Source organism: Conger conger, chromosome 11, assembly GCF_963514075.1.
Source record: "Conger conger chromosome 11, fConCon1.1, whole genome shotgun sequence".
Lineage (NCBI taxonomy): Eukaryota > Metazoa > Chordata > Actinopteri > Anguilliformes > Congridae > Conger > Conger conger.
In genome coordinates, this window is record NC_083770.1 from 22048686 (window position 1) to 22075192 (window position 26507).

General features: G+C 42.8%; 2 protein-coding genes across 2 annotated transcripts; both read right to left on the bottom strand.

The window, feature by feature from the left end:
• Positions 1-5223: 5223 nt before the first annotated feature.
• Positions 5224-23393, bottom strand: snx18a (sorting nexin 18a). Its single transcript, XM_061260415.1, has 2 exons — positions 21553-23393; positions 5224-6845 (listed from the first exon to the last, which is right to left on the bottom strand). The coding sequence occupies exons 1-2, from the start codon at positions 23054-23056 to the stop codon at positions 6592-6594; spliced, it is 1758 nt and encodes a 585-aa protein (XP_061116399.1). The 5' UTR covers positions 23057-23393; the 3' UTR covers positions 5224-6591.
• Positions 23394-24402: 1009 nt separating this feature from the next.
• hspb3 (heat shock protein, alpha-crystallin-related, b3) lies at positions 24403-25132 on the bottom strand. Its single transcript, XM_061260418.1, has one exon. It carries the CDS (start codon positions 25035-25037, stop codon positions 24570-24572), a length of 468 nt encoding a protein of 155 aa, XP_061116402.1. The 5' UTR covers positions 25038-25132; the 3' UTR covers positions 24403-24569.
• Between the last annotated feature and the right edge of the window lie 1375 nt (positions 25133-26507).

Sequence of the window (26507 nt, forward strand, 5' to 3'; positions counted from 1 at the left end):
CAGGGCGAAGCCCTTGATACTGTGACCAAGATAAAGTTACATCATACATTAAACAAAAGCTGGGGAGATCTGGGGTGTGCTCATTTTAGATATTGCTAACAGTATGAGGAAGGCACAGGTTATTAAAGGCGGTTATTAAAATCCAAACACTTAGCATTTGGCTATCCATCTAAATTACAAGCCTGCAGTAACAATTTATTTTGTACTTAGCATTAGCAGAAGTTTGTACTCCAGGCTGATTGTAGACCTCATAATTTCTTCCACTCACTATCTGTATCTGCTTTTCAGTGAGAAGAAAGAGCAAGACTGAAAGTGACAACAAAAAACTGCTCAAGTTTTGAAACAGCTGGTAGCTGGTTGAACAGTTCATACCAGCTCCTAGCTTGGCTTGGTTTCGCTGGTTCACCAGTTCAGACCAACTCTCAGCTTAATATGGTTTGACCAGCTCAAGTCATGTTTTGAAACAACTGGCGGGAAGATAATCAGCTACCAGCACAGACAAGCTACCAGCACCATATGCAGTAAGAACAGCTTGACCAGCTGAATTTATGCAAGAGTTATGCAAATAAATCAGCAATGTGTCAATAGTGCTTGATAAAGAGAGAACATATTGTTGACAAAATCTGGACCCAACCCTTTGTAACAAGAAACCCATGGGTATGAGGCACTGTACATTAAGGCAAAGTGTTCTACAAATTTCATCCTTAGTGTTATTGCAGGATCAAATGCCTAGTTGGTTTCTGAAGCCATTTTGTGGTTTAAACATTTACTGTTTTTGTAAAAATCCAGACATTATAAACTGCCGAGTGAACATTCTCACTTGGTTAGGTATTTGGAAAAAATTGTTTCTGAGAAAGAAATGTCAGGGCGTTACCTTCTGAGGCATCTGTCCATTGGCAGCAAGAAAAGTCTGGAAAACATTAGACAGAGTCCTGGGGAAGAGTGTGATGTGCGATTCAAAATAGAGGATAACCAAAGGTACTCAGTCACCACTTAAGCAAAATGTATTATAAAATAAATATATATACATACACACAAATGTAGATTTGTTATCATTTCAACAAAACCTGCTTTGATTGTTTTGTTTTCCTGGTGACCTTTTCAAAACCGAATATCATTGCAGCCCATTAAAACCATCAGTCAGTAAAATCGGTCACTGGTGCTGTGTGTTTTAGCTGCTGGATTTCTGAAGACAATGAATCATTCTTATCCCTCAGTGTCTGTAAGCCAAGCAGCCTCCTCCCAGACTCAAGCTGCATTGTAAGCCATTGTTTTCCTGCTGTTTCACTGCATCTGGAAGGCATTTCCTGCACAGTTTACCCACATTATCCACCGCAGGCAGACTTGCCTCTTCAGCAGCCTGGCACTGGACATCTATCTGGCCTTGTCTGCTGCAGTAAAGGAGTGTGTCAGTAAGAGGTGTAAAATCCAGATCCACTAAGTAAAAGTCCTCCCCACCTGGATTAGCTAATTAGCATAATTATTCAGCCAGGAGATCAGGATAACTAATTTGTGAAATCAGCTTGCTGAGTTCATGGACGGAAGAAACACAAGGCAGGACTTTCTGACCCCTGGATGTTCTAACTCTAAAACAAACTTTAAACATAATTCTGGTGACTTACTTGGGAACATATGTTTAGTTTTTTTCCAGTAACTAAGATTTACACTTCCAAATGATCATTTTCTGCAACAAAAATAAACATTTTCTGTCATCCCTGCTGTAAAATCCAGATATGACCAGTTCAAAAGTGCCAGCTACCAGCCGTTTCAAAACATACCTTGAGCTGGTCAAACCATGTTGAGTATTAAGCTGGTCTGAACTGGTCAACCAGCTACCAGCTGTTTCAAAACTGAGCTTGAGCTATCTTTTTCTGCAGGGATTACTTAGACAATAGTTGTAATACTGTTATGTTGTAATGCTTAAATATTATTTCTGTAAATCAGTGTATGCATTCAACAAATGGAAAATGGTGTACCACTGTTTGTAATATTAGGTTGATTTTTGTAACATTGACTTTCTATCAAAAAGCATTAAAAGAATCAATATGTCAACCTACTTCTACTCCTCTTGTTTATACATGTGCATTTGTATTTCCATAAAACTGTAATACAGTTACAACATAACTTCTCCTTCCCGAGTAATTACTGAAAACAGCAACTTAGTAATCAGTCATATAGACCAGAAATCCTTATTGATTGTAAGACATACGGGAGGAAAATAAGGGAGGTTTCTGTATTTCTGCATTCAGTTATCTTTAGAACAGATGGCGTGGTTCAGGGTTTTTCCTGTGTAAATGTAAACAGAAAGCAGTCCAAGGGAATTCAGGACAGCACAGCGAGAAACACAAGTGAGCATTATAAATTATTTACATTAATAAGGCAAAATTCTCACTCAAATTAGGCTGTGGTTAGGTTTAGGCAATAACCAAAATAACAGAATGCATGGCTGAATCATTTTCCAGTATTGAAATATCTCCCACCCCTCTGCAATGCTAGGCCTAATTTTTATTGGATGAAGATTGTCATGGGTAAATCTATAGGTTTATCTACTTAGTACGACATAGTTATCATACCACCATAGAGTTGTTGGTCCTTTTCATTCTAAAGCCAGTCCCTTGGTAATTATCAGGCAAATTTCACAAAGAAAAAGAAAATGTTTCTAAAATGAGAGCGCCCATTTCTCAAGGCAATACTAGTCCTGGAGGGCAGTGCTGAACTACATTTCCCAGGAGACAGTGTTTTCATGTCTGAAATACATACTGGGATAAGGGAGAGGGGCTGCCAAAAGCAGAGCTCGCAATCTGCTAAGTGGGCCCAGTTCCCAGAATGTATCTGTTATCAAACTGGCCCAGTTCTCATCTTGATTAGGATCAAATGAGAAATAAGAAGCTTGGTTTGCAGCTGATCCTTGAAACGGTTGACATTTTAATGCCTTCAGTGTTTTGGAAAAAATCTAAATGGCTATTATCATCATTGCACCGTGACTGTAAACTACTACCTAGAGGGACAAGGTGTCCAGTTCTGAACCAGGTATAATCACTAAGCAAACCTATGGTCATGACTGCAAACACATGAGGTGTGAATGTTCAATTCAGTAAAAATCTAATCTACCTGAACAGGTGCTCAATTACAGCTACTTTTCAGCACTAAAATCTCGAAATTAATTTGGCAGCCCTGTTGTCAATGTGTTTAATGACAAAACCTGTTTAAATCCATCAAGGAATTTGACTTCCTGGAAAGACTGAAAATGTTAAGTGATACTGTACAGTTTTTATGGAATAAATAACCAACTATTGCGAGAAAGAAATCAAATCTAACAATTGTGTGAATCAACAGAAAACACCCCACAGATACAACTCTTCTTGAGATGAACATTTTTGTTCAAAGATTAATGAATGGTGGGGATGTCAAGTCTGTTTGAAGTTTAGTCCAGGAAGAACTTTGACAAGTCACTGTTTTACCATCTGATAGTACAGATTCAATAACCATCTGCAATTAAACCAAGCAAGACAACAACAGAACAAAGACATTTATGTGAATTAGTGCCCCCCAACAGAGTTCACAAAGCCGATTCCTAAATTCACAAAGGTAACCTAAGTAATCATCAAGAGGGCTGTTAAATCCAAATCAGTGTTTATTTAATAGTACAGCCAAAGGTAATACATTTGGGAGGCACCCCAGCTTACAGTGTGCACCATCACAAACATCAGACAAAAGGCTTTTCTGCAGCCTACTTCTCAAAATGGCTTAACAGAAGACCAGCTGTAGCCAGAGCCTAATGGTGTATGAAGCCTCAGGATCCTCTGGTAGCAGTTATGGGGTGGCAATAACACTGCTTTCCTGACAGGCCAGGAGTTACCATGGTGACACCATGCAGCACCATAACGCCCCAAGCCCACACACTCACCACCGTCCCCTGCTGTGGAATCCATTACCAAGTGCCCCCACCCCTTCTTCACCTCGCTCACACACACACACACACACACACACACACACACACACATTCGTCATGCACTGAAATGGACACACTTCCTCCTCCTACCTCTCCACTAAATGTGACTCAATTTCCTAAAAGCAACGTCAGGTCTAGCCGTCAGCAACTGTGAAATGGACAGATATACACACACACACCCAGACACAGATTAGTATCTGGAGTTTCTCGTAAATTAAGTATTGTGTGGAATGTTACCAGTTTCTATTTGATAGTACAGCCTTCATTATTATGATATATAAGTGATGTGTATTTATGCAATCTTTACATAAGTATTTTAAAATATTCTAAAAGCTATTTCAAAGTGGTTGAATATTCACTCTGAGTAAAAGCTTGTCTTGTTGTCTACTCTCCTCAAAGCGGTCAGGTGGTGTGTAAACAGGAAAAGGGGAAGGGTGCTGGGTGAACAGACTGGGTGCTGGGTGAACAGACTGGGGGCTGGGTGAACAGACTGGGAGCTAGGTGAACAGACTGGTGGCTACATGACTGGCTGAATCAAATTGAAATCAGACCTGGGTCAAATACGTCATTGTTTTGGATTCAAATACTTTTCTACGCTTTGTCTGGTGTATTCAAACCTATGAAACACTCTGGTTGTCTTGGCTGGCTCAACTGCACCAGGCAAGAAAAGTGTTTGAATCTAAAACAATAACCCAACCATCGCTGTCCTGTATCAGTATCCGCCATCTACTGTATGTGTAAAATCCAGGTTCAGAAAATAACACCTCCCCAGTATTTTCCAATCACCTGGATTTGCTTGTTATGACAATTCTTCAGACAGGAGGTAGACTTAATCAGTGAGCTGATGGGTGGAAGAAACACATGGCAGGACTTTTACTTTCTGAGCCCTGGACTTTCCACCCGTCTGGGATACGTTCTTGAAGGTCTGAAGATGAAAGCAGTTGGGTGAAGCCACACCCCCTCTGACGAGATCGCCTGCCATCTCTCTCACCTCACAATCGAGAGAGATCACTTGTGGGGTTGATAAAATGTAAAATGGTGGAGGGGACAATTTACACATCGCATCTTTAATCTTACTGGTTATCGTGCCATGATATCCCAACATGCTTTGCAGATGCGATATATCACCTCTCAGTGGAGGGGATGTCAAATTTGCTTCTCGACAGAGAATGTGTGGTTTTACCCTAACGAATAAGAACTCATCAGGACCAACATCTATTAAAGAGAGCAGCCGTCAGGTCAGAGCTGTAGAAGAAACCTCAGAAGACCAGTTTGTGAAGGAGGAGTTTATTTCAACATCAGTTGCCTGTCTCTACTCTACATCAGGCTGGGAGTCCCCTGCACAACAGGTCAAAGGTCAAACATCACCAAGGATTCTGCAGTGTCCCAGGGTGAATGAACCATTTTACAGGAACTGGATCTGGTGTTCATTATGATGTGTACGGTGTCCCAGGAATCCCTGCCCCTACCCGCCCTGGCCAATAGCGGTACAGGAAAATCCCAATCCGTGTCTTTCCACAGACGCATTGTCGCTAGTATCCATCGGCGAATGTGATCGCAAGTTGACCGTGGGGAAAGAAATTCACACATTGGTGTTCACACTTCCCCCTACTGACTCTGGTTTCCCGTCTTATTTCTTTCTACTTGTGTCTCACACAGACTCCAGTCCATGTTTTCCCAGAATTCAAAGGAATGATCACATGATCCTTTGGAACAGCATTTGTCTCGGTCCGCACAGGAAGGGAGCATTGAAGGAAATGCAACAGGAAGGGCAGCACCAACCGCCATTCCAACCCAGTGCAACTGTGGTCAAGTCATTTTCCTGCAATATTAGTGGAGTGAATTCTTCAGTTTGGAAAATGAATCAACTATCAAATACCTTTTTTAGTTAGAATATACCAAAGAGACAGGGTTGAAAAAGGCACTAGACAGTGGCTAGGAAACTGTAAACATTTTGCCAGATCTGTACAGCTGTTGAGGCCTCAGGTTGTAATCAGAAGGCCGAGTTTAATGGACCAGTTTATGGACTGTTCATCTGAGCATCCCACTGGAAGCTCGAGTAGTACTCAATATTAAAAACATATTTCTGAAAAAGTCGTAAGGCTTAAAACATACAGTCCTTAAAAAGTTACATTGGTTGCGTAAGCAATGGTATGATTTGCTTTCACGATATAATTTTTTCTCTAATACAGGATTTTGTGTAAAAACCCCTAATACCCACCCCTTGCGATCTTCTACACCTACCAAACCCGGCAGTGTGTGTAGCCCCACCCTTTAAAATAGATATTTTGCAGGCTTTGCAGCTGTGAGCTAATCCCCAGTTAAGGCCAAGTCCCCCTCCTCCCCTGGAAGAAAACATTGTGTCCCATTTATCTGGAAAGGGATCAAACAGCGCCATTCATCAACGATTCATCGCGTCTCTCCAGAACTTTCCGGCCGTTGGGAAAACATCAGTGGTTAAAAACGGGAGTTGAAGCTTCCTGGCGGAGAACTCCCATGAACACGATGGGAAAGGGAAAGGCTTTCTCTCCTGCCCTCTGGACTGCTTTGCTAAAGCTTGGCTGGTTAAATCCGCCTGCGTTTTGGGAATAATCGAGCCCGCACGCGAGAGGGGGGTTGGCGGGAGGTGAGCAGGGCTCCTAGGCGCTGTCGTACTTCTGCAGAGCCTCCTCCAGCTTGCCGGTGATCTTCCGGAAGAATCCGATCTGCTCCTGCAGGTAGTGCTGCATCTGGGCCTTGAAGTCGCGCACGCGGGTGTGGTGGAAGTGCTGGATCTCGGCCAGCGTGGCGAAGGAGATGATGTTGCAGCGCTCGTTGACGCCGTCTGCCTGCGGGCCCTCCATCTTGCCCTCCTCCACGTGCTTCTGGCTCTCCTTCACCTTGGTCAGAGCTCCTGTAGGACCAAGAGGACAGGAGGTCAGTGAGGAAGTCAACTTTGGGGAAACGTTACTGATAGAGCCATCTCACTTCATCTGGCTGAGAGGTTTTCGCCTCCACCCCACGTTATCATACAACACAGCATAACCACAAAACATCTAACAGTCACAGTCAACCGAAGAACAAGGCTATGGTTACATGCATCATAATAAGCCCTAAAAATACTAAATACTAAAACATTTTTTTAGAATGACTTAAAACTGTTTATATGGGTAAATTAACAAAATGTGTGTACAAGATTCACCTTGGTCAGAGCTCAAAACATTCAAAACAGTCATAGACAACAGAAGAACAAAGCTGTAGGCTGTGTATGATAAGAAGCCCCAAGTGTATTTACCATTTATAAAAATCTGTATACAAGATAACAGCTCTATTTTTCGGTAAACAACCAGAAAGGAATAGTTATCTGGATTCATACAAAATCACCAGTTAATCACACATTAAAAGACCTTGAGGCTCTGACTAACACTAATAAATGGCGATGTCTGGTATGCTATATGCTCTGTTCCAGACTGCCTGAACACTGTTTGTTAAGCATTGTCAGAGCTTGGAAAACACGAGTGGGAGCCATTCTAAATTTATTCATACAGCTTCACCATCATAATTTCAGCTTGGCCTCAAATGCTATTTTTAGGAATTTGGGAGAGCAAAACAACTGAGATAACTCTAGAACTGGTGTGAACTAGTGCAGCAGCACTGCAAAAAATGATTTGGTGATGATGGATGCGTGACTGTTCACGGAATATGTTATAAATAGACATCTAAAATGTCTTTAGCCAATCATCGAGGAGGAAAAATAAAACAGATTTTGAAAATCCATGGTTCCAAAGAAGCTCTCATTTCAGCCTCAGTTTTGCTTCACTGGGCACGCAGTGAAAAATAACCAAAATGTGTGAGCGATCGTAGCAGCTGCATCAAACCTGGCCCTCTGCGCTAATGAACCGCGACCGATTGTTTGTGCAGTCACATCGAGGAGCTCTCGTTTCCACAAACACAATACGCCACAGCTTGAAAGAGATCGAGCCCCAGATACTGAAACAGTAACGGATGTCGTTTCAAAGGCCGTCCGTCACTTCCGCCGGAGAGCGAGTCTGATCAGAGGCCACACAGGCCTCGTACACACCGGAGTGTTCACTGTTATGGCTCCGGTCTCAGCTCAGACCTTTCATCCGCATTGTTGAGCTACAGACAGCCTGCGTCTGTAGCCCAAGAGCAACTCTGATTGCACCGGTTATTTTCAGTGTGTCAAAGAGCGGGTTAGACTGATCCCAGCTCAGGTCTGCTCCGGCTCAGTGTGTTACGAGACGCAGACCACGTCTGCAGTCAGGAGCAAGGGACAGGGCTGCTTCGATAGTGTACATATCATGTGCTGTTTTAAAGGAGGCCAAGAGTGTGTGTGAGTGTGTGTGTGTGTGAGTGTGTGTGTGTATGTGTATGTGTGTGTGTGTGTGTGTGTATGTGTGTGTGTGTGTGTATGTGTGTGAGTGTGTGTGTGTGTGTGTGTGTGGGGGGGGTGCTGGATAGGGGAGGTAGGTTGACATTCCACAAAAGGCCCCTTAAGCAGTGGCATTGTGAGTGTGTTAAGCTCAGGGGTGAGATTTGGCCCCGGAACAGGACTGCACTCTGGGACAATGCCCAACTTCACCAACGGAAGGGCCGCTGTGGAACCGTCTGGTTCCGCTGTGGAACCGTTTTCTTGACCGCAAACCCACTGTTGCGGTCGCTGAGCCTTGAAGTTTCACTGGGTTATTTCAGAGATTCCGTATAACTGACCAGTTTCAACATGACATCATACTGTTGCACTGAACTGGTCATGTTATTACCACCAATACACAAACAATCATTTCAACACTAAATTAAAGCAGTCTGCGCTCATCTTTAGTATTTTCACTCTGTGTAATTTTCCACCAGCTCTGTAGGAATACAGACTGCACTAATAATAATACATTTCATGGCAAGAACGAGGAAGAACACATCGTGACCGTTAAAGAGGAAATGCCCACGTTAACTACGTCTGTGCCTTACAGGACAATGAGCAGCGCCCTATTAAAACATTCTTCTCTTTGTTCTTTAATGCCTGACATCCACAGGTGATCAAACTCCCCTTTTGCAGTAATGTTCAACTGTTCTTTTTTTATCCGCCAAAGAAGTTATCTGAAGGTTCCCTTACAATATGTCAGGACTTCTATGAAATATGAAATAAATATGAATATAAAATAAAAGGTTTGTGAATGCAACCCCTGGACAGATACTGTACTAACGGAGTAAACCCTACAGGCACCGCTGTAGCTCCCTGAAGACAGAGAGAGAGGCTCTGAGGTAGTCATCTTCACCATGCGTAATGAGTTGAGGCATGTTTGCGTTTAAAGGCGGTGCCCACATAGCCTTCAGGCACAAAGCCAAGCTTCCTGAACGGCTAAACGCTGGAATTTAAGAACCTCAGCACTCTGAAACACACTGAGCCCGGCCCCGTACACAGCTCCTGATAGGGAGAGCACTGTGGAGCTCACACAGCAACACTATGCCTCCTTTATTCCTCTCCAGTGAAAATGACAGACTAGGTTACCATTTTTACACAATGCTCAGTTTTACTCTGATATTCACCCTCATCATGAAATTAAACACAATCTGATATTTAAATTCAGTGCCTTGAATCCAATTCATAATTTTCACACTTCATGTGCCTTTGCAATCATGCTTTACATATTCCCAGATATAACTTTCGAGAAGTTTTCTGATTTAACACTGAACAGTGTAGCGCTGATTGGAGGTGAGGTGCACCTTTCACTGGTGGCTAACCTGCAGACACCTGGGGAAGATGTCGCCAAGGTAACCTGGGAAACCACGCCTTGTCTGGGTGGAGAGAGAAGCACCTGCGCTACACGGCAGAATCACGCTCACAGACCGCTAATAACAACATAACAATGAGGAGAACAGGCCCTTCAGCCCAGCAATGCTCACCTACCACTACAGTGTACCTACTGCTTAGTTTACCTACAAGCTAGATGGTATCTAGCACCGTATCAAGCCTGGTCTTGAAAACCCCCAGAGTCTCAGCCTCCACTACATGACCTGGCACACACAGTGACCGCTCTCTGAGCAAAAACATACTTCTTAATGGCTGAGCAGAATGGCTGAGCTAAATAACATTAAAGCCCCCTTGTTCTACTAAGGACAATCTCCTGTAGTTCACTTTGTTAATCATTTTTATGAATTTAGAAGCCTCAATCAATTTGCCCCAATGTCTCCTTTTACTAAGCTTGAAGAGATTAAGCATCTTAAGTCTTTCCTCGCAATTCTTATCTTTATATTGAGAATCAATCTGGTTGCTCTTCTTTGAACCTTTGTCCAGTACCTCTACTGTATATACAGCTTAAGCCTAGTCCTAGACTAAATACAGAGAATTGAGATTCTCCACACAAACTGAATTTAGTCCAGGGCTAACACGCACATGCAGAAACACGCAGAGCCTGGTTAGGGAAAGGGCTTTAACAGGCTCAGCAACTCACCAGAGCCAATAATCTCTGCCAGCTCTGCTATCGCTAAAATCACATTTGCGTTTAGTGTGCACTGATAAGAGACAAATGATTAAGGCTCCCCCTGGGACCCAAACAGCCTCGTCTGGCTGCAAATAAAGTTGCACATTTGCAGTTCAGTTCAGTTCAGGACATCAAAGGAAATTAAAATAAAAACACAATAAATTAAACATCACAAAAAGGTTGTCTTTAAGTTCAATGGTATCATAAACATGAAGAATAATGACAAAGCCTATTTATTGCAGTCATATTATCTTGTATCAAATATGCAAGCAGTATAATAGCAATATGTGATTGTGTTTACAACAGTATAAACTAAACTCCCCTTGGGGATTTTATCTCATCAACACCTCCCACAGACAAGAGGTGTGTCAGCTGGCCTGCACTGATTGTACCTGTTACCATAATATTTCATATTCCTTAGTCCTTTGTATTTTCTCTGTTGTCTAAAAAGCCAGTATGTGGACTAACACTACATAATTGCATTAGTAGGCTATAGCTGCATATGCCCAAGAGAGAGAAGCCACTGTTCCTGTGACCCTTCACCTTGCTCTGAGGTCATCTGTGTCCCAACATGCTCAGCTGACAGCCTTGTCACAGCCTAACAGACTGGAGGAAGCGTGCTGTTCCCATAGAAACAAAAAAAAGGTTCTTCAAAATTATAAGTCAGTATTCTAGAACTCCAGAATGTGACATCAGCATCAGAATGCTCAGCTAAGAACATTCTAATCACAAAGGCTATGTGTCCCAAAGGGCAAAATCTGGGGGATGGGAAATATTTAATGTAGACAGGATAATGCAGTCCGGACCCCACACAATGACTGCATAAGCTGCACTGTGAGGCAAAGAACAAAGTGTGAGATTCTGCTCCATCCAAAATCCAATAAGTCCCAGCAAAGACAAGAACCAGCCTCAGGCAGTAACAAAGGTATGAAACTGCTAAAATGGACTGCTTAGTCTAATCAACTGAAAGTCACTGTAGATGCACTGACTTGAGGAGGTTTCACAGGCAATGACAGAAGAGAAGTTGCCTTATTCAGTCACGGACAGAGGCAGCCACCTCATAGCTGCCTTATCGCTTTCGTAATTCCAATTACGCAACGCTGCTCAGAGGCTGTCATGTGACGCCTTTTTAACTCGGAGCCGCCTCACCAAGCTGTCTGTTGCACACACTCAGATTAAAGAGCAGCCTGATATTCAGGTCAAGTTCAACCAATTAACTCAGTGACACATAATACAGCTAAGGCTGACCAATCCTGCTGAGTGTCAACCAGACCTGGGTCAAATACGTAATGGTTCTGGATTCAAATACTTTTCCACACTTTATTGAGCTTGTCTGGATGTATTCGAACATACAAAATACTCTCAAAAAGTGCAGACCCTGCCTTCTGGTCCTCTTGGTTGGCTCAGTTGCACCAGGCAAAATCAATTGAGCACAGAAAAGTATTTTAATCCAAAACTATAATGTATCTGATGAAACACACACATATTGTGAGGTTATGGTCTTGTTTAAACAATATACAGATAGCCAGTAGCCCAAGAACACAGCCATAATCTACAGCATCAGCATTGATACATGAAGCCCTCTCTGGTTTGCTGTTGGAGTGGGCCAATTCCAAGATGGCTGACAGAAGCCCTTCTTAGTTCAACAGGTGCAGAGGGAACTCAGAGATGTCCTACAGCTGGAGAGATTCTACTGCCAATTTTAAGCTTTCCGTTCGAGGCAAGTAACGGCAACAGTGAGAAACCGCTGATGTGGGAATGTCACGCAAGCATGTCCAGAGCCAACGTCAGCACGATGTAGTGAACCTACTGTAGAAATAGTGGAGCCATTTGCAAGTCATAACAGTTTCAATCACTCTAATTAATTCCATGACATCTTCATACGTTTTCATCTCATCTCAGTCTGTGTTGGAAATGTGCTGATGTCGGTGAAAACGCACGCACAAATTCAATTCCAAGCTTCTCCTTCCAACATGTGTTCTGCTTTTGTTACTACATACCAGACCTCATATATGCCATCAACAGGAACTGGAAAGTGATGCTAACCGGCCAATGATGCTAAATGTAATGCTCCCAAGACGGTTTTATTTTTAAATTATGCTTAGAAAGCAGATTTGGCTCAGAAGACAGAACGTAAGCAATTTACACATCCTATGGAGATTGAGTCAACAATGCTGAAAATAACCCTTTTCAGCATTTGCATAGATACCTTTTCATAACCAGTCCTACGCAAGCAGTATTAATACACAAACAAAGATGAACGCAGCATATTGTTTTTTGGTCAGATGTATTGAACTATATGACACTCTCTCTGCACTCCATTTTGTGCAGTCAGCAACACCACTTCCTCCTGTTGAGCAGTCCACCGGCCGTGTTGCTGTGGTAACCACAATGGAGGACTGAACATGCATCAGGGCTGGTCTTCAGTATAGGGGCAACGTTAGGTAAGAGCAGTCGCCTGGCAGTCGGACTGTCGCCAGTTCGATCCCACCTTGGGTGTGTCAAAGTGTTCTTGAGCAAGACACCCAACCCCCAATAGCTCCCGACAAGCTGGTTGGTGCCTTGCATGGCTTTTTGCCTTGGCGTGTGAGTGTGTGTATGAATGGGTGAATGAGAGGCATTCATTGCAGCACTTTGGATAAAAGCACTACATAAATGCAATCTATTTACAATTTCGTTTGCAGGGTGTGCACCATGGCCAATCATGCAATATGCAATTAAGCAGCAATTAAGGACACCTTGCTCAGTCAGCCCTGATATAGCTGTTTGATCCAGGGCAATAAGAACATGACTCCCTTACGCGTGTGTTAGCAAGCTGCCCCGTTTGGGAGGCCCCTAACCTGGAATGTGCAGCGCAGTGCTCCTGATCGATTAGGGACTTTTCATCCATGTCCTTGTGACAGACAAGGCTCGGATTTCTCCTGCTGTATCCGTGAGGTCACAGAACGACCCTGTGTCTGATGCATGTATAATGTGATCCGGAGGAAGGAACTAAAGGAAGCAAATACTTTTCCATTTCACACCTCGGCTGACCCACCGTGGTCGTTCTGTGATGTACGGCTATCCCAACCCCCGTCCCATCTCAGCTAAGCACAGTGACCACCACAAGAAAGGAGGGTGGAAACTAGGCTTGTTTCCAGCATGCAGTGCCTTTACACATCAGACTCGAAGACCACAAGAAAAATATATTTTGTGTTGAGAGTTTATGAGTCACGCCACTTTCCATCTACATCTCAAGGACAGCGTCTGTCTCTCTTGCACTATGAGGTGCCAAAAGTGACAGGGTACATTTTTTGGAACAAAGTCCTTACTGCCCCTGCCCACATTCACACTTCCCACAGTTCTTGGCTGAAAACACTAGGAAATGCTATCCCTACAGTCTGGAAACAGAAGCAGACAAAAGTGAAAGTAGTTTGTAGGGTTAATTATCTGAAGAGAAGGCGTCTTGTATTTCACTGTTTCTCTCTGAAGGGGTAATGATTGCTACTCTTGTTTTAGTCTTATATTACTTCACTATGAACTGTTCAGTTACAAACTACAAACAAGTGATATAAATAATTATAAATAATAAGTGATAGAAAATTATATTGCTGCAAAGCATGAAGCAGACCCATTACATTCTCCCTCCACAGGATAAAAGTGGCAGAGTACATGCGGAATAGCTTTCTATTCTTTAGGCGAATAAAACAACTTCCTTTTCCCCCTCAGAATGTTGCGGTGCCAGAGCCGATGGATGCTTTGCAGTGGCGGCCCGTGCAGAGTTCCCCTACTCAACGAGTTGTTGGTGGAGCGTGCTGTCTCATTTCAATCACAGAAACAATGTCAGTATTTCCAAAGTGTCTGCGGTTCAATAAAACCCCCCTTATGCTGCCCCCTTTACAGGGTTTAGAGATTTCACATCACACCCACAGACGATGCAAGATCATGGAAAGATGTTTTTCACAGACATCACAGCAGAAACAAGAGCAGAGCAGTAACAGTTGCTATGAAAATAATACAATTCAATAGCACTAAAGGCAAAAGAGAATACAAGGAAGAGTGACACTGTTCTCATCGCAAACATCCTTTCCTCATTAGCATTTTCCCCTTTGAGTTGCAGAGACTTCATGTAGCCGATAATGAGAATTTAAGAAGTTTCAGTGTAATGAGAAATTTAACACAGCACTGTGAGTGAGAGGAATGCATGGAGAGTAACCATAAAGGGGAACCAATAGAATTAGATTCAACAGCTATCTTCCTTAACCTTCTAAGGGAAGGTCTTTAAAGAAGATTTATTTAAAAAATTCAGTGTTCTAGAACTCTATTGCTTTCGATAGAGAGCAGGAAGTTTGGCTGGTTGGTATGGCAACCAGGCCCCGCCACCATCTTTGAAGGATGGTTTGATGTAGGCTATTCCAGGTTAATGAGTTAGGAGAGACAGAGAGAAAGCACTAGGCAAAAATACAACTAAAGGATTATGGGAAAAGGACAACAAACCTTGTCCGTGTGAAAAAAAGTGCCATTACTTGCACGTGCTTCCCATAGCCTAGCTACACAATTCACAAAAATGTTTACAAATATAAACATTTTTATCTATAATAATAGTCGATAAATTAAAGTGCCCTTGTGTCAGCATAGATACATTTAATTGTTTTCTATGAGGAATTTCATTACAAATAAAGCAAAAAATAATCTGTAAATCCAACATATGCCATATCTAATTTCACTCAAACCAGAGGTAATCTGAAACTGGGTGCTAGTTTAGGGATATGTCTGATTTCTAAGCGCAAGCATGTGGACAAACATGACCTTTTCCAAACTGGAAGAGACCTGGGAGAGACCCAGAGACAAGAGGGAGAGGGAGACTGTATCAGTTGCAGCCAAGATTCCAAACTCTACATATTAACCCAATGTTCCTGTATGAGGCACTTACGCGCCGGGAACCATGAACCTGGAAAAACACCCAGGAATTTGGGCAGAGAAAGTCTCCGCATTCTTCCAGAAGAAAAAGCTCCAGTTAAAAGAAAGGGGAGTGTACACTATTGGCTTGCTGTCATGACAACATGGCAGAGTTGGAGTTGTGTGTGAATGCGTTGGCTTCTTTACACCACGCAGTATGTGTGCACAACTTCTTCTCAACAACTTTACTGTACTGTCATCCGAGAAAGAAAATGACAGTATTTCAGGACTCTCTTGAAATATGGTAACAACACAGTAGGAAACAGGCAAGTTCACAGACGTATAGTCCTGGGGCTCTCTTTCTCGATTAAGGAGCATGAAAGAAAGCAGAACAGGACTAGTAGATCTACAAAAACAAAGTGAAAATGATGAATGGGATCCAATGAAAGATGGAGGTATGGTTGTCCGCTGAACACATATGAAGGACATTAAGTCCTATACTATACTATACTATACTATACTATACTTCCCTCTAGGGTCTTTCAGCGAACTTATCCCTGGTTATGAGTATGCACTTTGTTGTACGTCGCTCTGGATAAGAGCGTCTGCCAAATGCCAATAATGTAATGTAATATGACAATATGCTTTCAATAATAAAACATATTTGAGGTATTGCCAATTAGTTTTGTAATACGTGCCCTGAAATATGTCTGTCGTGAGCTAAACATGCCTATTTTCTGGCTTCATTTCCAGAGGAAGAAAGGTAGGCTGTTTCTCTCCTGCCTCAGTGTTGATCCAGGAGGTGGTGCTCCGGGAAAGAGGTTGGAGTCAGAGCCAGTAGCACTCTGGTGCCACATTCCACGGATGCAGTGACATCACGAGACGGCAGGCCAAAGAAATTACTCTCCTGGCCAATCCCTGGAGAGCACCATCTTCAGAGTATCTGCCAACATCCTTTAGTTTAAGAACCAGGGTTTACACTTCACTGCTCATATAGACAGTCATATCCTCAGAGACGTATTGGCTTCCGTGAGTCAAACAGAAAGAACTTGTGACATATACTATACGCTGGGCTAAATTTAGCAAAGGAACAATGGAAAAAAACCAGACACATTTACAGGAACTAACCAAGACTGGTGGCATAACGAAACACCAGTCTACCAGTCTACTACGTATGACTGAAAACCATGGACAAGGCAAGCAGAGTATTGTCTTAGGAGCTGGATATTACATGGATTCTGGAACAATGTGTAAAAATACCAGTATTGGCAAAGCAAAGTAAATATTTAGATGGGAAAAGAGAGTTTGAGATGGCTCGCGGTTCTGGGTGATGAAAAGGAAAGCCGCGGGCCCTGTACCGTGGGGTCCGGCGTGGGTCTGTTGTTCTCCACTCATCTCTCTGCAAGCTCAGCAAGAGCATTTCAGCCCATAAAAGCACATCTTTGTCTTCTCACAATAACCATAGTCATCTCTCCCCAGTTTTATGACCTTACATTTGAGCCAAAATCTCTCACATCTTCTACAGCAAAGGCAACCCCCGCCTCGACGAAGCAGAAGTTCTCCGCCCTGTAGGCTGTGTGATGTAGGCCCGCCCACACTGGTGAGGTCATCGCTTCTGATGGACATGGATTAGTGAGGTCAGCGATGTCATTAGCTGGGCCTAATGTGTCAGGTGACAGGAAACCTCAGTCCTTGCTGCAGAACAAGGTTAAAGTCAAAGCAGAGAAAACCTTGTACGACGGACATAGACAGAGTAAAGGTGCTTTAGGATAAGCCCAGCAGTGCTAATGCACCTGCCTTTGAGAGGGGGGGGGGGAGAGATAGAGCGAGGAAAGATGGAGAGTGTAGCAGAGCATTTTCCAAGCCTTTTTTCTATCCCTGATCTATCTGGAATGCCACACAATATCCAATACCCAAATAAACACTAAGACCCCACTGTCCATTAAAGCAGATTGGGACATCATGGAAAACTTGTAAAAAGAACAGAACTCTCAGGTTGAAAAGCCTGCAGAAATTGTTTCAAAAAAGTACATGTAAACAGTAGGCTATCCTGTGAAAATGTGTGTTTAAATGGTGAGATATGGCACTGTGTTCTTTCCCACAGAGCACAAGTTACAGATGCTGCCTTTGCACTTTTCACTGTAAACACAAGTAGGAACCAGGCAGGCGGTTACCAACTTATGGCTTTGCCTAAGTGTAGTAGCCTACTATATAAATATCAATGGCACTCATTCATAGATGGGTAGACATTTGAATTTATTGTTCCTAATCGTATTTATCACAAAGATATGGGGTAAACACATTACATTACAGGCATTTAGCGGATACTCTTATCCCAAGTGACGTACAACACAAAGTGCATGAGCAGGTAGTGCGCTGAAAACCCTAGAGGGAAGTACAGTTCCTAGTGCCTGAAGTGATAAATAAATAGTATTACACAAATCAGTAGCACACATTAGCTGGATAAATGATGAATAGGCTCCATTTTCAAACGGATAAATAGAAACCCTGTTTGCGTTACTTCACAGTCTGCCGAGAGCACACATTATTAATTCTTCTGTCGCAGAGCCTGCACGTGTAATTCCATCAACAGCAAGCGTTCTGTGTTTGTACTGCGAACCCCTATGAATTGCCACTCATTGGTTGTTTTCTAAGGTCTTGAAAAGCTGCAGTATTAGCAGTTACATTCATAGCATTTGGTGAAAAGGCCTTATGAAGAAGCTTGTGTTTTCTTTTAAATCACCCTTTGGAAAAAAAAAAGGGTTAAAGTTTAACTCAAAATGGCAGTCCTGTAACTGCCACAACAGCTCAAATTGTGCACTGATAATTTCAATTAAGAAGACTTTCATTAAGCTCTACTGCCAGTGACTGGGTTCCTTTATGGCAGGAGCGGCTGTAAACGGCTGCTTTGAAACACACTCTTGCTTTGGGGTCTCTGTGATCGTACTGATCTGTGGCACGGTGGAATCATACAGGCAATTAAGCTCCGCAGACATCCGAATTCCAGGAATTTCTCACAACTAAAAGCAGCTTAATTAATCCCATGCGCTGCTGTTCTCTTAATCAAGGCCTGTCAAGATCTCCCTGTGGTACAATAGAAATAATACAGGCACGCACCGTTCGCCTTTCTCAAAAAATAATACAATAAAAATGGTAAAAAGGATTATACTGATCTTGTTATATTACCATCCTGATTCAGTAGACTTACTGTAGAATATGCTTTCTTAAGTACAGACATTTTTTCTCATGTTTACTTACACTTCATTATCTGCTCTTGAAGGTATGAGGGAAATGTGGGGCCAAAACCCCATGTACAGTGGAAAATACTGCACTTTATATTACATGTCATTTGGGGTATCCAAAGCGACTTACAGAAAGCAGCAGACAACCCTCCCCTGGAGCATTGCAGGGTTAAGGGCCCAACGGCTGTGTGGATCTTATTGTGGCTACACCAGGGATCGAACCACTGACCTTGCGGGTCCCAGTCATGTACCTTAACCGCTACGCTACAGGCCGCCATGCTACACCATGCATCTACTCCAGTGCAGCCTCAGATAAGGATATGTGAGACTGCAGTACATTAAATGAGTTCATCAGCATCTTTGCTGGATGAACATGTGGACCCTGTATCTGAGCGATCTGAAATCTAGCACTCTGCATCTGAGCAGAGTGGCAGACACTACCACATCCTGTGCGGTTTAGGGAGAGGTAGAACTCGGGCCTGCTACAGCGCGGCCGGTCAGCTGTATCAGCAGCTTAACGGGCAACCAGCCTACAGGGGAGAAGTCTCCTCTTCTAAAGAGACTCCATTCATACTGACTGAATCCATTCCACCTTCTTCCAAACAGACGCTTAACCCTCCTGTTATATTTGGGGTCAATTTGGCCGCATTCAGTGTTTGGCAACTCTTCAAAACAAATCCTTTTTGAGTTGCTGTGTGATCATTCTGACCCCAGGCTCTGTAGAAAACGTATGAAAATATACGACCTTTTTTTTCTCTGATTCTTTGTGGTTGATTCTAGTGACACTATCCCATCCAGATTTCAAACTTTCACATAAATCAGTCTCTAAACTGTGGTGGGGTATATTTAAACTGACCCCTGATTTCACCCCAAACATAAAATGGATGTCTGTCTCATGAACAGCGCAATGCTTGATTGTCAACAAAAAAAAAAAAAAAGCAAAAACACATCACCAAGCGCTATTCAAACTTAGACACAGAAGACGACAAGTTTGGTTCTTTGATGGTCTCAGATCTTTTTTCCGTAATCTGTCGAATCACAGAAGAACAGGCTTTGCCTCCAGACCTACACGTTTGCATACGGAACATGCTGAGAAGGCTGTTCTTATTCAAACAGGTGGTTAAATCATTTCCATAAGTGCATTCTGAGCATATATCCTTGAAGCTACATGATACCTCACAATACACACAGTGTAGCCTTTTCCTTGGCTTATTTAAATAACGGCGACTGATCCCAGGCTAGAGATAGCTCACCTGACATAACAACAAGTACTCCCAGATTACAGCCAAAGAAAGTCTTTGAACAGCGCAGGTCAAGGTGTAAGGAATGTCTCATCTTTCAAGTATCTTACACGTTCCAGGACAATTAACAATTAACTGTTTTTTGCAAAGAGCACGTGTAATACACACAAAATGATCACCGTAATAAACAGCAGCTCTCAGACGAGAAACAATGCCGACAAAACAGGTGTCCATTTTGTTAACCAGAGACAGCTACGTCACTGCCTCACATGATCCTGTCTGTATGGGCAGTGTACTTCACTGTTTGTTTCTATGTGAATTACATGTGTGGAAAAGACCAAAGAATATCTTAATAAGTCTTTCATATAACATAAAACATGATACACAGCTATCAAATGACTTCCTCATTGGAAAGGAGGGTGAGAATTGTGCATAAAAACCTGCTCACCTCAGAATCAGCAGGTCATGTTCTGTTACCGTGGGCCTGACAATGTAATCTACTGGCAGCCAATGGAAAAACACACAACACCGTCAGCAGAACGGTTCTGGGTCACGTGACCGAGTGGCACGCTGGTCGCAACAGGGGCGTTAGCGTTGGTCCGACTTCACAATGCAAACATTTGAGTTTGGCGTGCAAAAAAATCCCACTGCGATAATGCTGGAGAGGAGAGCGGAGACTGCTGACGCGTTCATTCCGCCAAAGGTCACACAAACACAATGGGAAACGTGACACAAACTGAACTTGGGGGGGTAATCGAATCAGTTTTATTTGTGAGAATACACATTACCCTTGCCTGCTGAGCACTCTTGCAACAATCCACTACAGTATTAGCCACTTAACACAGCCCCCAAATTAGGAGAGGCTATATTAGGCTACAATTAGTTTACTCACAACTGATGTCAACCTCAAGTGAGGGTTTTAACCACATCCTACCTGTGAAATGTTGAGCTTTGCGCAATACGGATCAAAGCTAAATGCATGTTTGCTCTTTGTTTGAACTCAAAACTGATTTGACAGGAAATAAAATTGCGCAATTCATATATTGGCCTGCCAAAGTCCTCTGGAGTGTGTTCATTCCAGTTCTGCCATAAATAACAATGTTATTGGATGCTAGTGTTTTGATTTCAAGATTTCAATATTAATTTAAAAATGTAGATTTCTTCCTGACAGTGCCTCAAACCAAAGGGTGAGGTGAACTGAAATGACAAGAGGAAAAACTATGACAACTTCTCAACATTCATCCAGAAGAGCACACAATGCAACAAGTGTTTCTTAATGTTTCATAGCAGCACAGATTGAAATGAAGTAGACTACCGTAAGCCAATTAAGTCATATGCCAACACTTCTGCCACCAAATAGGCTACACCCACTCGTATAACACTGCACGCTCTTCTTGTAAATCACGTCAGCTCTCAATGGGGAATTACAGCGCACAATTACTTGAATACCAGACAAACTTAATTTTTGAAACTTTTTAGAAAACCAGCATGGCCTGCTCCGTTTATAATACCGTCTTCTGGGCTGATGAAAGTCACGGTCACATCAACATTCTTGACATTTAAAGCATTATACATTCAGATTTTGAGCCTATATGTGCAAACATCAAATATGAAGACAAGACGCACATTTAGAACGGGACAATGGGCTATTGCAATGAGATAAAGTATTAAGAATGCCAATATCTAGAAGAGTATTATGCAGTTTAAAATGTATTGAATCACAGAAATGTAGGGTACAACGTAGGTCGAGAGTAAGAATTTACCTTTCTGAACATGAATTATATCTGGATAGTTAGCCAGGTGTCCTTGGTACAGCGCTAACAGATCCGTCACGGGATCCAGGTCCTGTCTTGGCTGTTCTGCAAAATAGTCTCCAATGGCATCGTAAGCTTCAGCAGTGTATGCGATCGCCTGGTTCAGGCCAATAGAATATGACTGCTGGTCAAGTTCAAAAGCCTGACCGAGAGCTTTAAATGACTGTCCAACTTTCTGGTACTCTTTCTTAAATCCCGTAATCTGCTTCCTGGCGAATTCGTTGATGGTGGCATTAACTTGCAGCACGCTATCGTCCATCTTTTTCGTGAAAACTTTGAACCCGTCAATTTTGCTCTCCACTTCCTGTAGGTCGAGTGGGGCGGCTGGGGTACTGATGGTGAGGAAGAAATTGGCCCCCACCATCTCGTCCTTCTCTGATTTTCTCTTTCCCTGTTTCCACGCCTTCTCGTCCGTGCAGGTGAGGAAGTGCTGGAAGACATCACACCTGGCCAAGACCGGGTGGCTTGTCATATGGTTCATCCACCATATTAAACCCTTTCTCCTCTTGGAAATGAAATCCTCTTCAAATCTTCCCGCGGCTTGTTTCTCTGGGATGTGCGGCACCGAAATAACGGGGAATTTCTCCACCAGCCTGGAGTACAGCCAGTCGAAGTGCTTGTATCGTCTGTTCACCTGGTTCTGCGTGTGGGTGGGAGTAAGCTTGTACGAAATGTAACTTTTCATTCCTTTGAATTTGGTTTGTTTGGTGGGGTCGTCGATGGTGCACGAAAACGGGTAAGGGTTCTCCTGCCACTCTGGACCATACTGTCCCATCACAACGCAAATTTTGTCCCCGTCCTTCACAAAACCGGACGCTTCCCCAAGAACAAAAGCTTCCCCGCCAGACTTCACAAAAGTAGAGAACCTATTGAGGTTTCTGCTGACCGTTGCCGAACTTTTGGCTTGTTGCGCGTTCCCACCGCGGGACATCGAAGTAGTTGAAAGCCTGTAAGTGGACGGTTCGTTCCCATCGTAGTCGCGTAAACTTCCACCAACGACCCCCGGCTCGTCCGCAACCGTTGAGCTGTCATCCCAATCGTCGTCCCAGTCGTCATCACTCCCTTGGCTGATTTCATAATTGTGCTGCTGTTGAACCGGAGCATTAAACGTACTAAAATTAGAAGCTGGCGTTTTAGTGAAGTTATCGACCTGAGTCTGGATTTTGTACGAACCATCGAAGCCACCAGTCGGAATGTTCGAATACCGTGTTCCCTGACCTTGGTACCCATCTCCAGATGTGTTGTTGCTGTGCGGAGGGGTTGGGACGTCGTTCCTGAGAATCTCCACATAAGAAGCGGGGAAGAGTCCCCTCTCTCCCTTGCCATTCACGCCCTCCAACCAGCCCTCTATGTCTTGTTCGCTGTATAAAGTCACGATTTCATTTTCCTTTACTGAAATCTCGCCAACATTTTCGGAATTAAAGTCATACAAAGCCCTCGCTCTCAGCGCCATGGTTCGGAACAACGAGAGCGCGCAGCACAAGCAGGATAACAGTTACCTCCCGTAGATGGTTTTAGCCAGCGGGCGAAGCAAACTCACGCAAAACTGTGTAGAGGACTTTGCAAAGCCCCTCTTTTGATGTTTACTCCGGATCCGTGCCTCTCCTCCGTCCCCAAGACCACCTACTCTTGTCAGGACGGCTGCTTTTCAAAGCAGTAAGCCCCCAGCTTTCGTAAAAGTTGATTTCTATACACATCCAGTAGTTCTACCGTTTAAAGTTGAAGTTGCAGTCGGACTTCTGTGTTATGCAGCTGCATACTCGTTCTAAACTGCAACAGCGCCACACACGTAATCAGTCTGGATAGTCGAAGGAGGAGCCAAGCAAGGCCGCACAATCAATCAGACAATACGAATCGACCACAGTGACCCCATGAGCCTGAAATTGTAACTGTCGTAATAAGCCTTTTATAGCCTATATATGATATTCAAGTACAAAATAATATTTTGACCTAGATTACAATGTATCCAAATATTCCTTACATTGTTCCATAATAGTCTGTTATTGTTCATCAAATACATTATTTACATAAATAATATTTTAAATTTCTTGACTACATTTTACTAAAAACAACAGCTCCACGTAGATAGAAAGCATGACAGAGAGCCTTTAAAATAATCCAATACTATAATGTCGTCATAACAGCCTATCAAACTTATGAGAAATATTTGGATAAAAGACAGAAGTATTGTATTGTATTGAATTATTTTGGAAAGTGCAAAAGCTCTTTGCAGCAGTAGCCCCCTCTTATAAATTATTAACTCCAGTAGGCCGATTTAATTTCCTATGTGTTTAACTTGTTCCCCTGCATATTGATTATTGGGAGAATAGTATGTGAGACATAATGTCCAGGATGTATCAGACAAAAGGCATTCTGCTGCCACGTGTCCTAAGCGCAACATTCCATGGCTATTCATAGACTTGGAGTCAGGCTCTCTGCGTCCAGACAATGCAAACGTTCTTCAGTGTAAGCTTTATCAGTATCTAACATTTCTGATAAGAACTAGGCTTACTTCTGTAGGGGGCCAGGGAGTTGATAGGAAGGCCTATAATCGTGTTTCAGACATTTTTAGGCCTACTTCCCACTTAGACAAATACATTGCAGATTGTTTTGTTTGTTTGTTTTAATAAATACATATATATTCTTATTTAAACATAACAATGCTAAGATGTACCCTTAATTAACTTTATTTCCATACCTTTTGGGTGAGATATATATTTTAAATGCTTAAAAATGTGAAATTAATGACACAAAGGACATCCTTGCATTCAATGAATCAGTTACTTCAAAACATTTAAATTGAATTAAAATTCGATTTACTGTATGTACCATACACAAAAGTTATTAGGCTAGTATAACTATTCACAATAAAGACAAAAAAAGTCCAGCAACCACTACACATGCACAACCGTTTTACTGGTATTCATTATTGCTGGTGTTTGACGAAGGAGTTTAATTGGCTGTGTTCACTGGTCTCCAGGGGCAAGCCCATTAGACTCCACCACCAGTATCCCATCATGACACAGCATGGCTCTCAGATCCCCTGCCTTTAACTTCTCCGGAAGCTTGTACTGTCGGGTGAAGCTCCGCGACACAAATCCGTGTTCGTCCATCCGGGACGGGTGCTGGGCTTTGACCAGCAGCCAGCCCTCGAACACCTGGATTATAACGTCCTCCGGGCGGAACTGGGTGACGTCGAGTAGAACCTGGAAGGCAGGCTCCGTCCACTTCCCCTGCCGATCGCTCTGAGCTGCTGTCGCCGCCGCCGCTGCTCCCGCCGGTTCTCCGGTTTCAGCGTTAGCCCACAGGCTAGCGGAGCCGGGGAGCGCGAACAGGCGGTGATCCTCCGCGCAGTCATCCAGGTGTCCCTCTTCAAAATGGGGCTGGTAGCGCACCGGACACGTCAGCCAGTGCGTGATGGTCACTCCCGCCATTATCCTGGTCAGGTTTCCGTGTCTGTGCTGGCGTGGTGGCGCTCGAAGCTGTCAGACGAAATCAGCAAGGTCAGGCTGTGATAAACTATAAAAAGGTCAGGCTGTGATAATGTTTCTGTGTGTGTGGAGGGGGGGGGGAAGGGATCCTTTTTTTAGAGCTGGCAAGGGTGAGTTCAGACCATGACATGAAAACACATCGTTGGGGATTCCCTGGATACTCTTACAGCTACATGCTATACCTCACAGAAAATGTGTTTACAATATGAGCTGCTTTGTGGATGGATCAGAAGGAAATGACCTAGGCAAATTAAAGTGCACTTACTCGGTCAGAAACGTGGTGAGTTCATGACAGAACACTGTCACATGATCCCTTTGCCTCTATGAATGTTAAACTTAGACCAGCTGGAAGGTCTTCCCATGCCTTAGTTCTTCACTGTCTGTGAACAGTAACCTGAAGTTAAATATCAAACCACTGCACATAATTATTTCAAGACCTTTACAAATTAAATATCTGACTGGGACATTGTTACACATACACAAGTAAAAATATATTTCATGAATACTGTCAATATTTAGATTAAAATAATGAAAATTATGACATGTCTCTATGGGTTCCATATAGAATTTCCTGCAAACATGAAGTAAAACAAAAAATAATAATTCTGTGTAGCCAGGCATAATGTGACTGTAGGCTATTCATTATTGGTCAATGTTGCCATCTTGTGGTAATTTAATAAAATGTAATTTACATTGGCAGCACATAGTAAGTACATTATCCATTATATACTTCCAGAATGGAAGCTATTGTAATGGCATATTTTAATAATTCTCTGACCACAGGGAAGCTAATGCAATTAAATGCACAAAAAACATTATCCATCACCATATGAAGCAATCTTCTACTGAATGAAGAAATCTTTGTCAGCGTTTAACCTAAGAGCAATACTGGGCTTAGTTGTGGATTAACCTACTCAAACATGTTTTGAGTTTGATATACGGCAGGTTGCCTGGCAGGATAATGGTAAATGGAACAGTGAAAGCAGTAACACTGTGCTCAGTACAGGCCCACCTTACACTCACAATACATTCAACCAGTGGCACAAAGACCCGATTTCTACACCATGCTTGAAACATTCAAGACGAATAAGCTCTTTCCATCATTCCCCTTAACATATTTTCATAAATATCAATCATTTACAGTATCAAATGCCTCTGCTGACATTTTTAAATGACACCTAAAATCACATCTCTTTAACTTAACCTTTTCCTGACAGTGGTGTTTTAATGCCTTATCATTTTAACCTGCCTATTCTCAAGGTCAAGGTCTACTGTTTTAGTTCATCTTTTATTGAATGTTTTCTTTCTTTTAAATGCAAAGCACTTTGTTTTTATGTTGCTTTTAATGTAAAGAACGTTGAGCTACATGTTTTGTATAAAAGGTGCTATACAAATACAGTTTATGATTAAGAC

What these genes read in the sequence shown, in the direction of transcription:
- snx18a (XM_061260415.1), bottom strand. Translation starts at nt 23,056, where the DNA reads ATGGCGCTGAGAGCGAGGGCTTTGTATGACTTTAATTCCGAAAATGTT. An exon ending in TATAATTCATGTTCAGAAAG is followed by an intron (nt 6,846 to 21,552) that starts GTAAATTCTTAC and finishes TTGGTCCTACAG; the next exon opens with GAGCTCTGACCAAGGTGAAG.
- hspb3 (XM_061260418.1), bottom strand. Translation starts at nt 25,037, where the DNA reads ATGGCGGGAGTGACCATCACGCACTGGCTGACGTGTCCGGTGCGCTAC.